General features: G+C 40.5%; 1 protein-coding gene and 1 long non-coding RNA gene across 19 annotated transcripts in view; one reads left to right on the top strand and one right to left on the bottom strand.

Annotated features, from left to right (window-relative positions):
* The window catches only part of PDE4D (phosphodiesterase 4D), a 1,650,639-nt gene that overhangs the window by 1,451,877 nt on the left and 175,716 nt on the right, over positions 1-23,046 (top strand). For all 16 annotated transcript variants that reach the window (XM_086361838.1, XM_086361841.1, XM_086361840.1 and 13 more), the window contains one exon: positions 2,337-2,386. In XM_086361838.1, coding sequence (XP_086217964.1) covers positions 2,337-2,386 — 50 coding nt within the window. The remainder of the gene's footprint in view (positions 1-2,336; positions 2,387-23,046) is intronic.
* LOC147350407 (uncharacterized) overlaps positions 1-23,046 on the bottom strand; it is a 40,394-nt gene that overhangs the window by 2,221 nt on the left and 15,127 nt on the right. Inside the window, exons 1-2 of one of the 3 annotated variants that reach the window (XR_015148831.1) lie at positions 3,656-23,046; positions 3,435-3,580 (exon numbers count right to left, since the gene is read on the bottom strand). The exon at positions 3,656-23,046 is cut by the window's right edge and continues 15,127 nt beyond it. This is a non-coding gene — a long non-coding RNA (uncharacterized LOC147350407). Of the gene's footprint in view, positions 1-2,771 lie in introns of those variants that run through there. The other 2 variants (XR_015148832.1, XR_015148830.1) reach the window with 2 other exon arrangements.

Below are 23,046 nucleotides of genomic sequence, written 5' to 3'. Positions count from 1 at the left end.
GAGCCACCCGGGAAGCCCAGTCATTATACAAATGATTTGAATAATAAACTCTCAGCAAGTAGATGACTATTGGTATATAGACCAGAACTATTTCAAAGGCAATGGCAACCCACTCCAGTACTCTTGCCTGGAAAATCCCATGGATGGAGGGGCCTGGTAGGCTGCAGTCCATGGGGTCGCTAGGAGTCGGACATGACTGAGCAATTTCACTTTCACTTTTCACTTTCATGCATTGGAGAAGGAAATGGCAACCCACTCCAGTGTTCTTGCCCGGAGAATTCCAGGGACAGGGAGCCTGGTGGGCTGCCGTCTATGGGGATGCACAGAGTCAGATACGACTGAAGCGACTTAGCAGCAGCAGTTTGAAACATTAACCTTTCTTTTTAATGAAGCATTAATTAAGTTTCATAATAAAAACTAAAATGACTCAGAAGTTAACTTTGGTGCATTTTCAATCAAATGAATGCAAAATTTCAGTCCCAAACTGATATCAGTAAATTTAAGAGCAATGAAACATAGTCAGAGGCTGACTGGAACCCAGGCAATGGGAATTTAAAAAGGACCAGACTGCTTTCCCCATGTACCTCCCAGCCCTGCTAAGAGATCATTCATCTCAGGAAGGCAGACTGGACCAAGGCTCTGCAGGAACCTGCCATCTGCAGAGGTTCCACAAAAGCTGCCTGAAAAATAAGGCAACAGAGTAGAGCACGGGGCACTGGAATCACAAATCTCAGCTTTCTTACTTTGAAGAAGCCATTTAAATTTCCAAAGCTTGTGTTTTCCTCATTGGTAAAATGGGAACAATGAAACTGTCTACCTTAAGCTTTGTTGTAAGGATTAAATGAGATCATCCATCTAAAGTGCTCATTTAGCAAAATGTCAGACACACAGATCAGTTCAGTTCAGTTGCTCAGTCGTGTCGGACTCTTTGCGACCCCATGAATCGCAGCACGCCAGGCCTCCCTGTCCATCACCAACTCCCGGAGTTCACCTTAACTTTGTCCATCGAGTCGGTGATGCCATCCAGCCATCTCATCCTCTGTCGCCCCCTTCTCCTCCTGCCCCCAATCCCTCCCAGCATCAGAGTCTTTTCCAATGAGTCAACTCTTCGCATGAGGTGGCCAAAGTACTGGAGTTTCAGCCTCAGCATCAGTCCTTCCAAAGAACACCCAGGACTGGTCTCCTTTAGGATGGACTGGCTGGATCTCCTTGCATTAAGCCCTTAGTAAGGGTTAGCCACTACTGGAACTACCAAAACAACCCCCCAAAATGAAAACAAACACTTTTGAGACATCTTTGAATGTATCTATTTTATAAAATGTTTTAAATATCACTATTTTTAAGAGCTTTCAATTGTAGTAACTTCATTTTTTTTAATTGGAGAATAATTGCTTTACAATGTTGTGTTGATTTCTGCCATACAACAGGGATCAGTCATAAGTATGTGTGTGTATCCCCTCTCTCTTTAGCCTTCCTGCCACACACCCCTACACCTCTAGGCCATCACAGAGTGATAACACCTTTATAAAATTACATTTCAACAAAATTTAAGATTCCATAAGTGATATTTTCTTCAACATAATTGATTAAATACTGAATACATTGAACTGGGCTCTGCAGGGAATACAGATTAATCATATGGCATTATTATTATTTTTTTACACCAGAGGGTTTATAATCATCTTGTGAAACTTCACCAACATCTGAAAAATTAGAGACTACTAAATAAGACTGACTTAAGTACCCTTATAGTGTTTCTAAAATCTCAGCAGGATCTATTTGGGCCAGTTGTTAATATACCTCTCTAACAAATGTATCAGAGATGTTTCTTAATATAAGAAAATGGGAAAAAGTTGAAGCAGGTTCTCTAAGTGTAATATAGTTTACAAGGAATCATTCACTTCTGATAATGTATAGGTAATCATGTCAAGTTATGCAAAAATAAAAGTTTCATAACGTTGCATTAGAGAAACCAGTTGTAGACTCGCTGCTTTTTCAAGTTCAGAAAGTCAGTGTTTGCTCTGTAAGCCTTGGCTTAATTGAATATGGTCAGTCAATAAAGACTTCCTCTTCTCTCATGTCTCTGTGACATTTACATCAGCTTTATTTACCCCAAAGTCTATCACAACGAGATTTAGCTTTTTTTTTTTGATCTGAACTATAGTACAAAGGGTGCATAGGAATTTGACTGGCTAGCATGAAAAAAATCTTAATTTGCTTACCCTAACTTAAAAATAATCCTTACATTTAAATGGTGTATTTGAAATGACTCAGAGAGTCCCGAAACCAACAAAATATCACATATTTACGGCTCTGTGTTTTTCTCTCTTTGTCAGAAGATCACCCATGTGCAACCAACCATCCATCAACAAAGCCACCCTAACAGGTAAGAAAGATCTGGGAGATTATTCTTTTCACGTCTAGGAAAAAAGCATATTTTCCAAGATTCCACCTAATTATTATAGTACCAGTTTTTTCTACAGTTTTAAAGTATTTAAGAAATTAATCCTTTCCTCTTTATCATCTCATTTCTCTCATTGATCTCACAAGCTGTCCATTTTAAGCTATTGGTAAAACTTAACTAATGTGCCTTTAAAAAAAAAAAAAAACAAATTTGTACTCCTACTCAGCTGAGTGTTGCTCATTCATATCTTGAGAGGTAGCATTACCTTAAAAGTGTTGAACATGTTGTTTCTGAGCTTGTGTTATCATCATATCGTTAATATATGCTAGTTTGGTTTAATGAAAGTCAGAACATAAATAAAAGTTACCTTCTTGTTTAATCAATACCCCAGTTGTGTGTAGGAAGGAACGCCATTCCAATACTCCCACTTTGGACCCATAGAGTTGAGATTAAATTCAATTTGGGAGAGGAGAGAAGAAGTAATTATATAATAGCTGAAAGCTCAATGAGATCAAAAGAACAGATGTTTGGGGAAGAGAAGTGGATGGAAGGGTGAAGGGTGTAAAGGGCAAAAGAATAAAATTACTCCAATTCCTTTTAGTCTATTTTAGACATGGGGCTTGACCTCAGCTGATCCAAAAACAGAGCAAATGATCTCATTTTGCTGAACCTGAAACCACATTTGAACTCATTTAATCATTTCTTCAAACTCCAATTGATTCATTAAAATAATTGCCTGGAGAAGAAAACCTATGTTTTCTAAAATTATTACCAGAAGACAATTAACATATTCTCCAAACTAGACCCACACTTCACTTGATTCAAGTGTCTTCCTTGGAGTCCAGCTCGTAACATGCAGAGGAGCCCATTATTACGTTATTAGTGACTATACTTTGCTTGAAAGTGAACTTCATCATGTCCAATCAGGACCTTTCAATTGGGCTCATTTGTGGTCACCACATCAAAGTGATTCTGGAATAGTTGTTAATGTTGGTCTTTCCTGAATGTCTTTCAAATAGACTTGCGTTCCGTTGACTATTACATTATTGGTTGTCTTTACCATGTTTATCTTTCAAGATCTTGTTGGTGATGATTTTCAGCTGGCATTTCATAGTCTGTCTGGTTTACCTGTTTTCTTCTTGCCATTGGTCAAGAGATGGACAATAATTGAAATTCCTATACATTAAAGTAAGTTCTTTGAGTAAGAAATGTCTTCTTCAGAGACCACAATATAAGAGAGCCCAAACATACCTGGCGCGTCTAATGAGAGACACCACATGGAACCTGGTTCCCAGCCTTGGTCCCAGCACTAGACCTGAGCCCCCTTCACCTTTGCAGTAAGCGAGACAGCTGACATCGCAGTTTGTACAGGACTCAGTGCTGTTTTGGTCCCTGAAAGCTCCTGTAGCTTGAGGTTCCATATGAGCCAGCTCCACAGAGCGTCCTCAGAGCAGCTGCAGGTACCAGTGGAAGCTACTGTGTCCACCAAGCGCTGGGGGTTGCTGCATGGCCAGGGCAGCTGACTGACCATCATGGCAGGCATCTGGCACTGATTAAAGAGAGGGTAGTCCACTCAGGAGGCACAGAAGCGGTCTTAAATACATGTGGGAGGCCCCACAGAAGCTCCCAAATGTTTTCACTTAGTGCTAAAGCCAGGAGCAATACCAGGGGGAATGGTGGGTCATGGCCATCTGGGTGTCAAGGTTATTGTGGCCTCATTTGTACCCACATGATCTTGACCTGGGGCTGTGGGCTACAGAAATATCTACGTAAGGAGACTAATTAACTGTCATTAAGTATTAACTGTCATTAAGTGCTTCATGCAGCTGTATTCATCACAAAGCACAACAGGAAATGAACTGGCTAGCAAACGGAAGCCTTTTTCCTTGCCCAAGCATGGCAAACAGGTGGAAAAGTTGAATGAGGGAGTTGGGGAATGAAGGCAACAGCAAGGGACGTTCTCCTCTCTGAGCTCATTCTGAGAACGTGGGCCCTTAAAAACATAAATCGTGAGGCTTCGCTAGAAGACAAGACACAGGGGGAAGGTATGCTTGTGAATTTCCTCCCTCGGTGGCGTGGGACCTGACTCCAAGTTCACTCCCTGGCTGGGGTGAAGGAGAGTGTTAAACAGTCAGGGCGGCAACCTTGAAGGTGAACTTGGCCTTCTTAGAAATTATTCATGGGTTCTAGAGGAACAGTGTAGTACTCTATGCAGTTAAGTTCATGGTTGATCCAAAAGGCCATGTTGGCGCACAGAAGCCCTGCAGAGCACCTCCATAGAACATCACTGATGGGGCACTCTTGGAATTGTGTGTGATTTCATAGGGGAGGAAGGCGCTTCTCTGCATGTCCAGAATCCAAGTCATACTCTATCATGATAGCTGTGTGGCCCTGGGCAGGTTACGTACCCTTTTTCTGCCTGTTTTCCCATTTACGAAGCAATGATTGTATTTTATATAGCTGTTGCTAAATAAATGATTTCATGTGTGCAATGCTCTCAGCATAGAATAAGCACTCAATACATCATTTTCTTTTCTTGTTTTTATTTGGTTTTTGTGTCTAGCATTCATTCTGTATGAACTAGGGGAGATGGAAAGAAAATTAAGTCTCCATAAATCAACTTCTTGAGCTTTAAAAAAGTTTTAACTCTCTCTATATCACGTTGTGCCTTCTAGAACTTTCTCACATAGAACTAAAAATACTCCTTTCCCCCTTGGAGGTTATTCCATTTTACATGAGTTAAAGTTGGAAAAGTTTGATTTTATATCATTAGGGATGAAGCGTGTTAGTTGCCAGATTTTATTGTTCTCCATAATAGGTAAATACATAGCTCTACATCAGTGTAACAATGGAAAAAAGAAAAAAAAAAAACCTTCCAAATGTTCATTTAGAAAAGAGCCTTCCTACTGAAGAGCTATTTGTTCTTTAGTGTGGTATAACAGAAAGATGGCATGTGGCTTTCTGGGCCTGAGTGCAAACCTTGTCTCTCTCTTTAGTTTTATTCCCTCTTTGGAAGAATGGAGATAGGAGTTCCTAATTCTTGGTGCTGTTACAGGAATTCGAGGAGATAAGTTAGATGAGGAACAGAAGCCTGTCATGAGTAATTCACAAAGTTTTCTTCCTACATCTCTACTCTGTGTCTGACCTTTTTTTTGATCCTAAAAAAAGCTAAAATTAGCTTTGATCCTAAAGCTAATTTTAAAGCTAATTTTAAAACTGGTAGTGTAGAGAAGAAGGATAGTGGTGATGTATCAGCTTTACTTGTGTGTTTAATTTGTGATTTTGTTTGCAAACAGTAGTGATAGCACATCTTTAGGAATCCCTGTACTTAATGCAGGGCTCCCAGGTGTCTTGGTGGTAAAGAATCTGTCTGCAATGCAGGAGACCCAGGTTTGATCCCTGGGTTAGAAAGATGCCTTGGGGGGAGGAAATGGCAACCCACTCCAGTATTCTTGCCTGGAAAATCCCATGGATAGAGGAACCTGGTGGGCTACAGTCCATAGGGTTGCAAAGAGTAGGACAGGACTGAGTGACAGACACACGTACACATACTAGTGCAAGGCTCACGTGCATAAGTCCTTAGCTGAGAGTGAATAGCAGAACTAGAGTGTGCTGAAACATGAGAGGGCAGCAGAGAGTCAGAGCTGCCAAGCTATACCTGCATGGTGACATTGAGCCCTGGTTTTTGTATAAAGCCTTGTCTTTGGGGACACGGTTAGTTCTTTTGAGCATTTCAATTTCAAACGAAGCTAACTCAAGAAAAATGTTCTGTGGCCATCTCCTGAGACCCTGTCACATCTTGACAATATCACTTTACAGTATTTGTAATTTCCATATTTTCTGTCCCTTTGTTAGTTGCTCAGTTGTGTCAGACTTTGCAACTCCATGGCCTGTAGCCCACCAGGCTCCTCTGTCCATGGAATTCTCCAGGCAAGAATACTGGAGTGGGGTTGCCCTGCCGGCATCCAGGGGATCTTCCTCAGGGATCTAACCGGGGCGCCTGCATTGCACGCAGATTCTTTACCTTCTGAGCCACCAGGGAAGCTTTTTTAGTCATATTTAAATTGAGGATCTTCATGGTGAGAATGTAACTGAGAGAAAATGCATTTAAAGTTCTCTATTTTAAAAATGAGAAAATTGAGTCCTAGTGAGAAAAAAAAAATGCTACTTAGAGGCAGAACTGAGAATAAATGCAAGACCCCTTTTTCCCAAGTTATACCCTTATAAAATTATCAGTGAAATTAGGGTAGCCTTCTGACCCCACCATGAAGTATATGTTTTGGAGAAAGTAAAAGAGATCTTAAAGGATATTGATTTCTGGGTAATAGATATATTATTGTTTTGTTTTGTTTTGTATATGGACTCAAAAAATTATACTGTCCTGATTTCTCACTGAACAGGTCTTTATATTTAGAGCTATTTTTGTTATTTCCACAGATTATATCCTAGAGGCCTTCAGATAAATAAAGGTTGGCCGACTAAGGAGAAAATACAAGTTCTTCTATCGAAGCAATAAAACTAGTACAATTACCTACCATTTACCTGTAGAGGGAGACACATAATTCACGGACAAGCATAAAATAAAACAAAAGTAGTTTTAGTCCAAAATTTTGGTATATCTCCACTCATATTTTTTACCCTGAATATCCATAACTCCTTTTTTAAAAGTGCATTTTCAATAGAATTTAATCAGTTGTTAAGCAGAGAATTTAAAAAGTAAACTTTCAAAATATACTAGTCAAAACACAATGAAAAGAAACTTAATTTTGTTTGTTTAGTGTTCTTCTAAAGCACAAAGCATTTTCTAAAATCTATTGATGAAAAAAAAACTGAAACAATTTTTTGGGAACAATTTAACTGGAACAATTATTTTGCTATTATCTGGACTAATCATTTAACACTTTGTGCTTGCTTAAGAAAACGAACCTCTTTTATGGTGACAGTACTAGTGACTTATATGTAGGTTTGCCTTTTAAATCTCTGTGTGTATATAATAAAAACAACTAGTGTATGTGATGTAAAAAAGATACATATATATCTTTTTACATTATAAGCGTGCTGAGTCACTTCCGTTGTATCTGACTCTTTGTGACCCCATGGACTATAGCCCCCTAAGGTCCTCTCTCTGTGGGATTCTCCAGGCAAGAATACTGGAGTGGGTTGCCATGCCTTCCTCCAAGGGATCTTCCTGACCCAGGGATAGAACCTGTGTCTCTTATGTCTCCTGCATTGGCAGTGGGGGTGGGGGAGGGGGTTCTTTACCACGAGCGCCACCGTGTGTATATATAAAATAGATAGCAGTTGGAAGTAGGAGCCTCTGAAGAGGGGGAAAGAGACCTTGGTGAGAGAGATATATAGGGCCCGAGGGGACACTGAACTAAAAACGTGCCTTTAGACAGAATGGGTGGGGGGATGAAGACCCGGCTGTTGCCATGGGAGTCTCACCCTCCTCATCAGCCCCTGGCAGGAAGTGGCTTCATCATGCAGCTCTTTTTTCCCTTTCTTTTAATAAGAGCAAAGATAGTGGCAACACTTTACTGATTACAGAGGAGGAGTGCACAGTAAGCTTTCTTAGGAATGTGATTGAGGGATGCTGAGAACACCTTATGTTTAATAGCTTTAATAAAAAATTAATAAAGATTGTGTATGTGAGTGTTAGCCATTGGTTTTAGGGGGAAGTTTTTTGCTAGTTTTACTTATATATTTGATGCATCTGATGAGTGTGGAATGTTCTAAATTTTTGAGCCGGAGTTTACTTTTACAAAAATCCCCACATTAAAAAGACCTTTCCAGGAAAAACACTGAACTAAAAGATTTGCTTTAAGTGCATGGAGTATGACTACTTATAAATTTATGATCTTTCAGAGGAGCCAAAATCTGTTTCCTTCCTTAAAGCTAACTTGTTTTGCCTTCTTATGCTTTCATTTAGATAAGTAGAGCTATCTCTACTAATTTGTAAAAAGACCAGGTCTAACAATCACTTTTTAGTTAGAAATTGATTTAAGTTAAATTTGGTTTTCTAACAGAAAACCAGTGAAAATGGGAAAATATAATTTAATCGTATCTCTATTGACTAAATATCTGCTCTGGATATTTTGTTTTAATTTTAACTGAAACAATTAAATGAAACTGCATATTCATTGAGTCAGGACAGCAAAAAGATTATGAGTGAAACCATACAGGTTGAAAATCCAGCTTTCTTCTTACTGTGTTGTCTTGGTCAGCTTACTTCAATTCTCAAAGTTTTCATTTCCTTCTCAGTAAATTCTAAGTCAGTGACTAGCATAGTGGTTGGTACCCAGAATGTACTCAACAAATACAGACTATCGTTATTGCTTTAATTTATTATTATTATTTCATCAACAAATATTTTCTGTGCACCTTATATGTGGCATGCAATGAGGTAGGTGTTGGAAATAAAAAGAGTAAAATGTGACTACTGGCTTCACAGAAGTCACATGGGGGACAGAAAAGGAACCATGAAAAATTAAGTACAAGCTAAGTGCTAGCACTGAAGCAAGTTCACATACCTGTATGTATTTGAAGGAGAGGGCAAGTGACTCTACCTGGGGGAAACTCCCTGCTGAACTTTGAAGAATGTGGAGTTCTCCAAATTCTGGGTGATGGTGAAGGACAGGGAAGCCTGGCGTGCTGCAGTCCATGGGGTTGCTGAGAGTCAGGCACAACTTAACAACTGAACAGCAACAACCTCATGCCAAGGGATCAACAACAGTGAGATACGGAAGCATGGAGTGCTGGTCCAGCTCAGGAGACTGGGAACAGTAAGGAACAAAAAGAGCTGAAAGTGAATGGGAGCAACAGCATGTGAGTCTCCAGGAGTAGATTAAGGCAGCAGCATGAAGAGCCTCGGAAGTCAGTGTAAGTAACAGTGGACTCTATTTTATGAGCAATGGCAACTTATCAGTCATTTCTAAGTGGAGGACCAAGTATGTATGTTAGCATGACAGTGTTGGAAGCTGCAGAGAAAACAAATTGGAAGGAAGACAGACAAGAGGCATCCTCATACTTACCCGACAGCCGTTCCAGACCAAGTGCACGTTGAAGATCATGTGGGTCCAAACTGGGGTGGGTGTGCTGGGGATGGAGAGGAGGAGATGGATTCATAGCTCTTCACAGAGATTTGAGAAGTCTTGGTGTTTAATTAGACTGAGGAGTGAGAGAAAAGAGAAAAATGAAGGCATACACACAGGGATTCACCACACCATTGTGCGTTTGTATAAGAGATTGAAAACAACCCAAGTGCTCAGCAATATGTGAGTTCTATTTAGGTAGTAAAAGTTCTATAATAAAAAATGTTACATGACTTCTTTATGAGAAAAAATTAATAATGTAGAAAAATGCACTTAAAGAATATATGTTAAATTGCTAAGTGAGCAATAGGCACCCATTTCATCCTTTTTAATTATGTATGTTGGGTTTAGTTTAAGATATTTTGCACGTTGACTAGTAACTAGCAAAGGCGGATAGCAGTACCGCTGTACATAGAATCTGGTGACAGACTTGTAAGTATGTCTCAGATCACGGGCTTCTGTTTGCCTGTCCTCGATAGAAAAAGTACAAATGAGACACTGCCAAATGTTCTTTCAATATTATTGTGCCACAGTGAGCACTCACTGTATATTCAAATAATAATATCCCTCAGATAGGGCAGCCCTCTGCCTGGTGGTTGTTGAGCCTACGACAAGACAATTCTGTGATTCTCCAGTTGATCAGAAAAGCTACCATGAAAATAGAAGAGTTAAAGTCACCAATGTCCCCTTCAGCCTGTATCCCTTCCTCACCACCCTGAGTTAGAAAAGCACAGTGCTTCCCAAACCTGCCTGATCTAAGGAACCCCTAAGAGATTTGTAAAAATAAATGCAATAAGACAAGTTCCAGGACAGTCCAGAACAGAATCTTTGGGGTAAGGCTTGGGATCTATATTCAAGTGCCTCAAGTGAACAAATCAGCCAAATTTGGGAGAATAATCGGATACTGAATGCAGTAGGAGAGAGCGCTGCTCTGAACAGTGTTGCCATTGAGTTGCTGGGAAGTTGTTGGAAAATCATTGACTCTCTGGAAACTGTGGACAGTGATACGCACATCCCCATCCAACAGGCAGTGCAGCCTAAGATACACAAGATAATATGCGTGAGGTGCTTTGTGGTCGGCAGAAGGGAATACAAGGTGGCAGTATTATCTGTGCCATCCTCGTCACCATGGTCGTCATCATCTGGGCCATCACCCCTGTTATCTCTCCAAATGTATACAGATTTTAATTAGGCCAGCTTGTCCCTCTCCTTGAAGAAAATGAAGCATCATGTCCGTGTTTGTGTACAAGGGTGGGAGTGAGTTTGGGAAATGTTTTGTTTAGTTACTGTATTCTTTTCTTCTCAGACACTGTATGCAGTCTCCTTTAAAAAAAAAAGAAAAAAAATGAAAGAACAGCAAAACTGCATTCTTAAGTCACTCCCTTTATACACAAAGGGCTTCCCACCCATGTATGCCTTAAAGCGTGTTCCCTTAGGCACACTTAAAAATAAAAGACTGTGGTGGGGCAAAACAATGAAAATTCCTTTGGGTCTAATTTCCCACGTTTTTCTAATTAAGTGTTACACAGAATTATTTAACTCTATGAATAAATGAGGATTTCACTATTCAGAAAAAAATTTTTAATTGGATCTATTAATACTAACATTAATAAAAATTAACATTTTCTGATATGTGATATGTATTAAAGACTCCACGTGCATAATCTATTTTAAATCTTATGATAATTCAATAGACAGCTTCAAATGACAGTTCAGTTCAGTTCAGTTCAGTCGCTCAGTCGTGTCCAACTCTTTGCAACCCCACAAGGTGTAAGTTAAGTCTGGGGCTTCCCAGGTAGCTCAGTGGTAAAGAGTTCCCCTGCCAGTGCAGGAGCTGCAGGAGATGCGGGTTCAATGCCTGAGTTGGGAAGCTCCCCTGGAGTAGGAAATGGCAACTCACTTCAATATTCTTGCCTGGGAAATCCCATGAACAGAGGAGCTTGGTGGGCTACAGTCCATGGGGTCCCAAAGAGTCAGAGTCAGACAGGACTTAGCAACTGAGCACGCATACACAGATTGTCTGACTCAAAGGCAGACCCTAAAGCCTTCCCTCCCTTAAAATGTATTGATCCATGCACAGAAACACAATCTGCTGTCATCTTCTCCCCGAAGTAATTCTTCCCTTCTTTTCTGTTTTTGTTTTTTTTTTTAAAGAAGAGAGAGTAGAAAAGGATCCTATGTTGTGTCTTACTAAATCTGTATGAATGGAGGGTAGGATGGAGGAGAGATTAGGTCTGTGGATACAGAACAACCCTTTGCTGCTGCTGCTGCTGCTAAGTCGCTTCAGTCGTGTCCGACTCTGTGCGACCCCATAGACAGCAGCCCACCAGGCTCCCCGTCCATGGGATTTTCCAGGCAAGAGTACTGGAGTGGGGTGCCATTGCTTTCTCCAGAACAACTCTTTAGGAAACCCTGAAAGGTCAGTTATGAGCTAAGGAAAAGATTCCTTCTTGTGAAGTAGAACTCCTCAAGCTTCCCCACAGGTCTCTTCCTGACTCCTCTGAAGTGCCTGTTGTCGCAATACCCCAGGAAGGTGCATCAACAAGGAGAGGACCCCTTGGTGTGTGTGAGCAGTGAGGTGGATGGAGGATGTCTGCGATTTCAGGATAGGGCAGTGCTCGAGCCTCTGCCCTCACCTTGCTTCTCAGACCACTCACTGTTAACGCTTGAGATGACATGTTCTACCATAAGGTAATATTTGTCTTCTCTTTGTCTGTAGACTCAAAGTAAGCTCTTCACCTCCATTATCATTTTCTTGAGTCCCTTTCTAGCCATGACATTCCCTAGATCTCTGTGCCCCAAAGGCAATTCCTCTAGGTATTTCTGATGTCTGCATATCCAGTGCTTTTTTAGTGTGCCCTCTTCCTTTTTGTGGTTCTTTTTTGGCATTGTTGGTGCTCTAAAAGTATTTCTAATTCTGTGTTCAATGTGTCTGGCGAAACAAATGGGTGCTCACGTCTTCCCTGCTCCCCGCCCCTCCCCGCCCTGGGTATGTTTCTGATATTTGCATATTGCTCACTGAATTGTCCACCTGCAGAACTTCTTTAATGGATCTGCTCCTTCACTCATCCGTTCACCTGGATGTGAAGAACTGTGCTTGGTCTCTCAGGACCCAGTTAGGCATAAAATACCTCCACTGAAATTTATGACCATTTTCCTAGAGTTTTGTGGAATTTTAAAAAGGTAAAATGTGTTCTGTGGAATGACAGAGGGAGTTAAGTAAATAGAAAACCAGAGGGTTTGTAAATAAGTGGAAGGATGGGTGGATAAGGAAAACAGGGGAAAAGGGAGGCAAGAGGAAATGGGTCCGGCTGAGATCCTTTGTTGAGAGAGCCAGGAAGCTGTCTACTCTGTGATTTAGCTTAGAGACTGGAAAAGGTCTAGAGAACTACTTGAGGAACTTAGGGAAAACTTAGCAACACCACACAAGCGACTTAGAGGAATGAGAGGGTAAAAGAAAGATTTTCTGAATCACCAGGGAAGAAAATAACAAAGAACAGGTTGGGGAATGGAGACCTCAGGTGAGGAAGAGGTGAGCATCTCTAAGATGTGTCTTGGGTCACTGTGCACAGACTGTGCTCTTTAATTACAAATGTTTATGTAGTTAGAAATAGATCTAGGTTTTCTCTTCCAAGAGGTTTTTATTTGGAAAACAAAATCAAAGTGCTGTGTTTTGTTTGCTTCTTTGATGTGCAATTCAGAACCTGCATAGAGGAAGAAGAGCAGGGCTCTGAAGTTGAGAGATCTGAGTTTCATTGCTAGCTCTCCTGCTCACCCACCTTGTAACCTTAGAAGAGTTACCCAAATGTCCTGAGTCTTTTCTGTTAAACGTATTGGATAATAACAACACTAGTGAGAGTAATATTGCATTTATGATTTTGAAGTGCATACAAGATAATGCATGTGAACATCGTGTCAGACTGTCGAGTTGTATTATTCATGTTGATCCTCAGAGTGGTCGTCTTTGCACACTGTGTACATTTTTTGCCCTGCTGCCATTGATAAAAGCATTTGGGGAATGGTTTGGAGACATTTTATGGGCCATACAAGAAAAAAGCGGTCTCCTTGGTTTACTGTCATGCTTCACTAGTGACCAAAAATATTAATTCCAATATGATTACCAACCTTAGTCACTAAATAAGATATCGGATTAGCCTGGACGAAGCTAATTCTAAAAAGGTAGCCACTCCAAGGGGTAAGACAATATTGAGGCATTAGAGAGAATTATTATAATATGGACTCTGAAGGTGATGCTAAGACAGAGTGTCCCAGAATTGTTAAGAGTGATGGCAATATATGAAGTAAGTGTATATATATAGGGAGTTGACAATGGTCTCATCTCTAGGGGTTCTTTTTTATTCTTCAGCCACGCCTCATAGGGTCTGTGTTTCTTTAGATCCTCACAGCCAGGGTCCATTCCTGGAAACTGCTGAAGGTGCCAGAGATAAGAGGAGAGGGCCGATGTGTCTCAGCCCATTGGCTGGGGAGGGCTCATCCCTCATCATTTCCACAAAAAGCGCAGCAGAGGAAATGCACATGGCATTTCTCACTGCCTCTGTTCAGTTATTACCAGGCATCTACAGAGCTTCAGCATCCTGTTCTTTGAGGATTCCATACAATCCTCTCCTAATCTGGCTTATAACCTCCTCTTCTATGATCGTGTATCAGTAGCGATCCTCTGGTTGCAAGATAAAAACCAAGTCTGCTCACTTAATAAGCCAAGTGTGATTTAGTAGAAGAATATTAGGAGAATCCCCAGTTCCCTGAGAACTGGTGGGGAGGCTAAAGGATCAGGGTTGAAGGAGTCAGTACACCTAAATCTCATGGCAGGGTCAATCAGGTGAGATCCCTGAAACAGTGTTTAGTCCCTTTGTTATTCTGTTTTAGAGCCAAATTCCAGCGAGTGAGTCCAGATTTGGGTCTTGGGCTTTGGCTCAAGGAAAACAGGGTATTGGGCTGTTTCACAGATCAGGTAGTAAAATGCAGGGCCGAGAGCCTACGTGATGGGGTGAGATTCCGTGGATTCACGTTCTACTTCTGCCACCTCCGCATGTTTCTCCTGAAACAAATCATTTAACCTCCCAAAGCCTCAAGTTCCTTGTTTTTGAAGCGGGGAGAATAAATAGTAATTATCTCCGAGGGAGTTTGTGAGATGATATTTAAGAAGAACTAAGCACAAGGCATGGCACATTGTGAGCACTTGATCCTTATGGCCTGTTTGATAATTAGGGTTATGTGATAGAAATGCCAAGTAATTTCTGAGAGGAATTAGGGTACAGTTAGAAAGGGGAAATAAGTGCTGGCAGGTTAAAAATAATTATTGATTATAGCGGGATAAGAGGATTGGCCTCAGCACACTGTTTATTTGGTTAACATATTTCTCAGTAACCTGCTCTTTATGATATTAAGATTCTTAGGGATGCGAGATGGTACTTGTTTGTTAATGTATCCCTAGGAACACAGTTCCTCTGAAGATACATAATGATGTGACTTCTTGATCATTTGATCCACACTCATTTATTGATGCCCCTTTATACTTAGATCTAGAGAGGGGGCCATGGTCTGTGGCTTCTGGTTTACTTACAAGTATAGGAATCAAAGGGAAGAATAATTTGCATTCCTATGATCTTTGTTTAATAGTCGTCTAAATGGAGTGCTGTCTATCCAGTCATTGCCTAATTAGGTTTACTTTAAGGGATACAGGATTATAGCGAGAGAAGGATTATTTTTTAAGCCTCTCCACTTTCTGAGAACAATATGTAAGTAGGTCTCAGTATACAATGACTTGGGATTCTAAATCCATCTGAAGTTTCATTGTGTGAACTTTAGAAAAAAAAATATCCACACACTGGCATTCACCAAAGCCCTTTAGAACTAACCTATGTATCTCCTTTTCGAGAAAGTAAGGTTTCCCAAGGAAAGAGAATCTGAAGGAGAATTTGAGGACCCAGGAAAAGGGCTTTCCAGGTGGAGAAGGCAATGGCATCCTGCTCCAGTACTCTTGCCTGGAAAATCCCATGGATGGAGGAGCCTGGTAGGCTACAGTCCATGGGGTCGCTAAGAGTTGGACACAACTGAACGACTTCACTTTCAGTTTTCACTTTCATGCATTGGAGAAGGAGATGGCAACCCACTCCAGTATTCTTGCCTGGAGAATCCCAGGGGCGGGGGAGCCTGGTGGGCTGCCATCTATGGGGTCGCACAGAGTCGGGCATGACTGAAGCGACTTAGCAGCAGCAGCAGCAGGTGATGCTAGTGTTAAAGAACCCACCTGCCAGTGCAGGAGACATAAGAAAAGCGGGTTTGATCCCTGGGTCAGGAAGATCCCCTGAGGGAAGGCATAGCAACCCATTCCAGCATTCTTGCCTGGAGAATCCCATGAACAGAGGAGCTTGGTGGGCCCCAGTCCATAGGGTTACAGAGTCAGACTAGACAGAAGTAACTTATCAGGCACACAAAAAAAGGCCTTTAGGTTTATCAGTGGGATGGGATGGAAAACTAGTGGGAGGTCACTGTAGAACACTGCATGGCCTAGCCTACCCATTTGGAAAGTCAGAGTCATTTTGAGAAGGAGGGCCCAAGCCCAGGTTTGGGGGCGCTAGTTAGAGTCACACACCATGACAGAACCAGTCAGGTCACACCTCACTGCCCCACAGCTGCTGCATCCAGAGCCACGGAAGCGCTGACCTGTGACCACCACGCCCCCCACCTCACACTCTGACTTAGCTTCTGAAGCCACTGGCCTGCAGCAGCCCCCGGCCCCTCTCTATCCTCTCAGCCCCGACCCCTGTCTGCAATACCCGCATCTCACCCAGGACTAGTCATGCCTTGCTCCCCACACCTTCTCCAGCATCAGGTCTTCCCCAGACTGATGGACTCTGGCCTCTCCACTAATGTCACCATGCCTTGTCACCCAGTACAAGAAAGACATGATAGAACTGAACCTGGAAGTATAGCCACCCTGAGTGTTAGTTTTTTACAAAGGTATATGTATCTTTTTCCAGGGGAGTAGCTAGGCATTGACTCACTCCAGTGTTCTTGCCTTGAGAATCCCAGGGACGGGGGAGCCTGATGGGCTGCCGTCTATGGGGTCGCACACGACTGAAGCGGGCAGCTAGGCATTGTAAGAGGACAGACTTTGGATTCCTTAAATCAATACAGAAGAGGGTTCTAGCTATGCCACTCCGTAGCCATTGGGCAAGTTATACTCTAAGCCTCAACTTTTTTTTTTCATTTTTGTTTTTTTTTTAGATTATGAAAGTATGTTAATACATTTACAGGAGACTTGGTAAATACAGAACAGAGTTATGTGTAGTTCCACTATATATTGCAGTTATTTTTTTAAGTAGATAAATTAAGATTTTTAGTTGGAGTTATGATATCAAACTCTTAAAAATTAACAGAATGAATATACAGAGAAGTAGCAACTTAGCAGCAGCAGCAGCAGAATATAGTAGACTTGAAAAGCACTATGAACCAATTCAACATAATTAAGATATATACAATTGTCATACAACACTAGGATACAAATTCTCTATTTCCATAGACTGTAAACTAGGAGATGCTGAAACATACTAGGGACATAAGACCGGGTGCAAAAATTTCATTTTTTGTGATTTCTAAAGATACTAAAATCATAAAATCTGTTCTCTTATCACTGTGGAATTGTGTTAGAGATTAATATCAAAAGATATTTGAAAATGCATGCATGAGTGTTTGCTAAGTCACTTAAGTCATGTCTGCCTTTGCGACCCTACGGACTGTAGCCTGCCAGGCTCCTCTGTCGGTGTAATGTGACACTTACCAAGAGAGGTCTTTGACTTACCATAGAAAAGCTTCAGTAAAGTTAGAAGACTGAAAAAACACAGAGGGTGATTGCAGAGAAGAAAGCATTTAAAAAAGAAATTAATATCAAAGATGCCTTAAAAATCCCACGTATTTTGAAATTAAATGTCCACTTTTTAAATGAGGGGTGTATCTAAGAAGCCATAACAAGGTAAATTAGAAAATATTTGTAATAGAATGAAAATGAAAAGAGAATTTACCCGAATTTGTTGCATGCAGCCAGGCTGCTCAATATGATTAAATTACAATGCAGAGTCGCTAAGCCTCAACTTTCTAATCTATAGAATGTAGATAGTAACAGACCTACCTCCGAGGGCTATGATAAGCATTAAATGAGATGAATAAACATCAAGCCTAGTATCTGACACATGGTAGAAAGTAAAAGTGAAATGCTGGTTCTTGAATAAACTTTCTTTTCCTCTCGAGTGTACTGTGATTCTTCCATCAGTGAGTGTGAGAAGCAGATGAATCCTCTTTAGAACGGGACGTCTGACACACAAAAAAGGAATGAGAAAACAACTGAATTTCGTAAAAGCGTTTTCCTATACTAGCTTGTCTTCTATGGTCTGTTTGTAAGAAACCAGCTATGCCTGCAAAAATGTCTGCCTGTCTCCATAGCCAGTTCTTTTCTACATGTTTGAATTCCTAATTGTGCACACAGTCTTAGTCACTATGTTTTCATGTGCAGGCAATTAAGACTCATTTAACAGCCTTCCCTCTGGAAGGTTTTGTTCTCCATCTGCCACAAATCAGATTCCTTAAGAACATGTTTGATTTTGAAACAATGTGAAAGTACTGTTCATTTTGTTCAAATTGCATTTATGTACCATTTTTGAAAGTGAGGTAAATGGATAGCCACAAAAAGCTCAGCAGCTGGTCAAAACAAGACTTCAAAGAAATCATTGAAATGGGGCAGAATTAAAGAAAAAAAAAAAAAAACATTATAATATGCTAGGACAAAACCAAATAAAAACTGTAGTCTGATAAACATTCCTCAGACATATTTCGCTCATAACAAATATTTATTTTACAACAGATTTAAAATACAGGAAAATGGGAACACACCCCAGTTCCCACTCTGAATCTTGGAAGTCTTGAACTCACAGCAGTGAATGTGATGGAAAAGGGTAGAAGAAGCCAGTAAAGAGGCAAACAGGAAAAGATTAGGTTTGTCTTTTTTTTTTTTTTGAGAAACATGGTACAAAATTACACATTTCAGTAATATTAACCAGAAGAATCAGATTTATATCTATGTTGCTGTACATCTGAAATGAATACAATATTGTAGATCAACTATACTTCATTTTTTAAAAAAAAATCAGAGAAGTAATTTCTCTCTCACCACAGGTGAGTTCCATTTTTATTAATTTGTTTAATAGGCTTCTTTAGAGCATCAAATAGAAGCTAATTTGCTGCTGTTCAGTTGCTCAGTCGTGTCTAACTCTTTGCGACCCCATGGACTGCAGGACTCCAGGCTTTCCTATCCTTCACCATCTCCCTAGCGCTGGGTCAAATTAAAGTTGAAAAAGAAAAAAAAAAAAAAATTATTAGGTTCTGAACACAAATATGTGTCTGTGAATTGGTAACAAAAGTTTGAGTGAACATTTTAAGAGAAAAGGATTAGATTTTCTAGAAGAGTCTCAAAATTAAATATCACCATTTGGAGACAGTTTGTAGAAAATAGTTTTCTCTACTTATAATTCCCATTGTTTGAGGACTTGAAACAAATAACCAACAGAGTTAATACAGTCAATCCCTATTTCTATATCAGTTGGATATTTTGTCCATCAGCTTTCTAAGGCTTTAAGAGCTGAATTGTTTTGATACCGTTCAGTGAAAGGTTCTGTAAAAGTTCAAAGTTTTGTCGTTATTTCGGGTAGTCACACCTGCCTGTTTAAAATGCCTTTTGTGCAAAATGGAGCCCAATCTGCTTTCAAATCAGACAAATGTGACAGATCCCCTGAGGTGCTTCCTCACAAAGTAAAATTAAAACTAGAGGGCCACTCCCACCTACCATCTTTGTGTCTGTCTGCTTAAGCATCTAATGGCATCTCTAAAAGAAGAGCAGAGAAAACAGGAGTGGCTCATTGCTGGAGATCCAAAGCAAGATACAGGTCTTCTGGAAGAAAGGCACCTAAGAATTCTCAAGTAGTTGATAAATAAATAGAGAAAGTGAAAATGGAGGAGGCCATACTTTTCATGAACAATGAATATTTATTAAAAGGTAGCTATCTTAAGAGCAGCTAAGCTCAGAGATCACAGACAACTGATGTCTGCCATTAAAGGAGTTAGTTCCACTGTAATTAAGAGTCAAATGAATGGTGTGCCAAGCCTTCAGGATAGTGGTTCACAAACTTGTCTATTCATTAGAATCACTTGGGAATCTTTTAAAAGTTCCAAAAAGTGAAGGAGGAAAATATCAAGGGTTTGGAGACCAGTGGAGGACAAAAGCAGTGTTCAGGAATAAAGTCCAGTAACGGCCCTGCCTGAGCGTAGTGTATGGGGATCAGGAATATAAAGGAAGAGATAGTTGTAAAAGATGAAAGAAGGACCCATGTGAAAGATTTACTAACTACCAATTGTATGATTTTATTGAGTGGACATAAAATGGTTTTGAAATGTGTGAAGGCTTATAATCCCTGATGTTATATATAAGATATATGGATTATATACAGGATAAAGGTCCGTATAGTTAAAGATATGGTTTTTCTAGTAGTCATGTATGGACATGAAAGTTGGACCATAAATAAGGCTGAGTGCTGAAGAATTGATGCTTTCGAATTGTGGTGCCGGAGAAAACTCTTCAAGAGTCCCATGGACTGCAAAGAGTCAATCCGAAAGGGAATCAATCCTGGATGTTCATTAGAAAGGCTGATGCTGAAGCTCCAATACTTTGGCCACCTGATGCGAAGAGCTGACTCTTTGGAAAAGACCCTGATGTTTGGAAAGATTGAGAGCAGGAGGAGAAGAGGGCAACAGAGGATGAGATGGTTGGATAGCATAGCCGACTCAATGGACGTGAGTTTGCACAAACCCCGGGAGATATTGAAGGACAGGGAAGCCTGGTGTGCTGCAGTCCATAGAGTCGCGTAGAGTCAGGCACAACTTATCAACTAAACAACAACAGCAAATATAGGGTAAAAATAGGTTGATACTTGATTTCCAATGTAGAATTGAAGGCTGATTTATCTCAGTGCCTAGATTACCTACATTTCATTTAGAAGAAAATGTTCCATATGTCAAATATTCTAGAAAACCAAGGACCATAACCTTATTTTAACTATTTGAAGTAAAAATCTTTGAAAGGTGTTATGCTCATTCTTAATCCCTTAAAGGCATGAACTGAATCATTAAGTCATTAAATCATTTTTCATGGCTCTAGTCATCACTATGCAGATCTTTTATATTTATCATTCATAGATGCTCTTAATGATCTGTGGACTTTTTATTCCAAACTTTACTGCACTTTAAATTTTCATCTGCTGATCCCAGTGGTCTCTTCTTGTTGATACTGAACCTGGCCCTAGTGGCATTTTAATCTGACCTGCTGCTCCTTTATCCTTAGCAAATTGGGTTACCAAGCCATTGCATTGAGCCTAAAATAAGAGCAAATTAACTCAGAATAAAAATGGGGTTTTGAGGCAATTCATTTTTGAGGAAAGGCTTGGTGGCTCATACAGTAAAGAATCTGCCTGCAACGTAGGAGACCCGGGTTCAATCCTGGGTTGGGAAGATCTCCTGGAGGAGGAAATGGGGCTGGCTACCCACTCCAGTGTTCTTGCAGGAGAATCCCATGGACAGAGGAGCCTGGTAGGCTACAGTCCATGGGGTCAAAAAGGGTCAGACACGACTAACTTTACTTCAGGACATTTAATGTGTATAACAAATATGTCTTTAAATTTATTGAATGAGTATTCTGGAGTTCTTTTCATCTACTTACTGGTGTTGAATAGTATGAATTTCTGGTTAATTAATCTCTGGATAAGTTGTTACTATACTACTAGAGCTAATAAAATTAATACTGAATTATCTTTAACCAGTCCACAGAAACCTGTTTAATTCTATGCTCTGGGCATCAGGGAAACAGAAATGAATAAGATGTGGTCCCACCTCCCCAAGGGCTTGGCAAGATATAACTGTACATATAAAAAAGATGCCATGAATCTTAGTCTCAGGATTGTGCCACTGAAAATAAATGTTATAAGAATCAGTAGAACCAAAGGTCACATTCAGACAATAAGCAGTGATGGACCTTGAACATTTCCCAAATACTTTAGAGTTAATGAAATGTCCCACCTGGCCAGACGTTTATAATGGGAGTGTTAATGGATGATCACCACCCAACCACAGAGATTTAGGATTGCTTCCAGCATCCCAGCAAAACAGCCCTTTTCACCCAGGACCATTTGGTATTACAAAAGAGAGGTGATGGCTCGTGATTTATTGACATTCCTTCATTTTGCATCTGGCTCTGGGCTTCTGAAACTTGTGGAAAGATCAATGACCTCAGGGTTTAGGGAGCAGAGCTATAATCCCAGATCCATCACTAACTTCCTGTTTAACCTTTGGTCAGTAATTGAACCTGATTTTTCCTCAATAAAATGAGAATATTAGAGAATATTATCTAAGGACCCAGCTAGCTCTTTTTATAATGTTTCACTGTTTAAAAACGCATGCTTGTGATTAATGGGCCTTTATTTTCTTTAGTTCTTTTTCCCTAAGATGTGAACATAATATACACTCAGTCAGTGTATGAATTCTGCTTTTCCCAGTGTGGCTCTTCAGAGAATATCCTTGACACCATTTGCTGTTTTGAGTTTTCAGCAAAGAGTTAAAAGGAAATTCTGGCTCCCCTGGCTAGTCATCCTCTCCAGTTGGCAAAAGTCTTCATGTGGACTTGATGGTTGCCTAGAGTAACAAAATATTAGGGACAGAAACATGCTCAGGGACTCGACTGTATAAGTGACTCAGATCTGAGAGGCCTTTTCCAGCTCAAAGGGAGCCCATACTTAGTGGAGTGGGTATTTGTCTATGCCTGTCTGAGCTACTCTTCTGACTTAGAGGTGTCTAGGGTTTTGCTTACAGAAACCAACCTTGAAACCTGCAGGGGAGTTATATGGTCAGAAGACAGTCTTCTTTATTCAGCGTGTATCAGACCTGAGAGATCACTGCTGCTGCTGCTGCTAAGTCGCTTCAGTCGTGTCCGACTCTGTGCCACCCCATAAACGGCAGCCCACCAGGCTCCCCCATCCCTGGGATGCTATAAGCAAGATGAGGAGACCCATTATGGGCCTTTGAGGAGCACATATCAAGGACATAATGAGAACTCAGTGAAAATTCACTGTCAGAGCCACTATTCAAAGCCAGTTATCTCTTTTGAGTTAGGAGAACCCAGTGAAGGAAGGACTCCCAAAAATCAATACCCTTTTCCTTCCCTCTATTGGAGCCAGACATCTCTAACTATGCTCTGAGCTAAAATGTGAATTAAAAAAAAAAAATATTAAGAAAGTTCTCTTTCTAAACTTAAGTCTGAGGTCATCCTCTCGCTCTTGCATCAGTCTCCCTGATATCGATTACTCAAGCTTGTTAAGGGAGTTATTAGCATCCGGATTCAGGTCTTTTGCTTCTAGTCAATGTTGCCTGGAGTAAGAATTAGAAGAGGATTAGCCAATTCTCCTTACTTGAAGTCCTTTCTCTTTAGCTGTT

This window comes from Bos grunniens, chromosome 20 (genome assembly GCF_055505025.1).
Source record: "Bos grunniens cultivar Pamir isolate PY7600 chromosome 20, Bosgru_T2T1.0, whole genome shotgun sequence".
Lineage (NCBI taxonomy): Eukaryota > Metazoa > Chordata > Mammalia > Artiodactyla > Bovidae > Bos > Bos grunniens.
The sequence above is the reverse complement of the archived record's forward strand: the minus strand, read 5'-3'. Positions and strand labels throughout refer to the sequence as shown.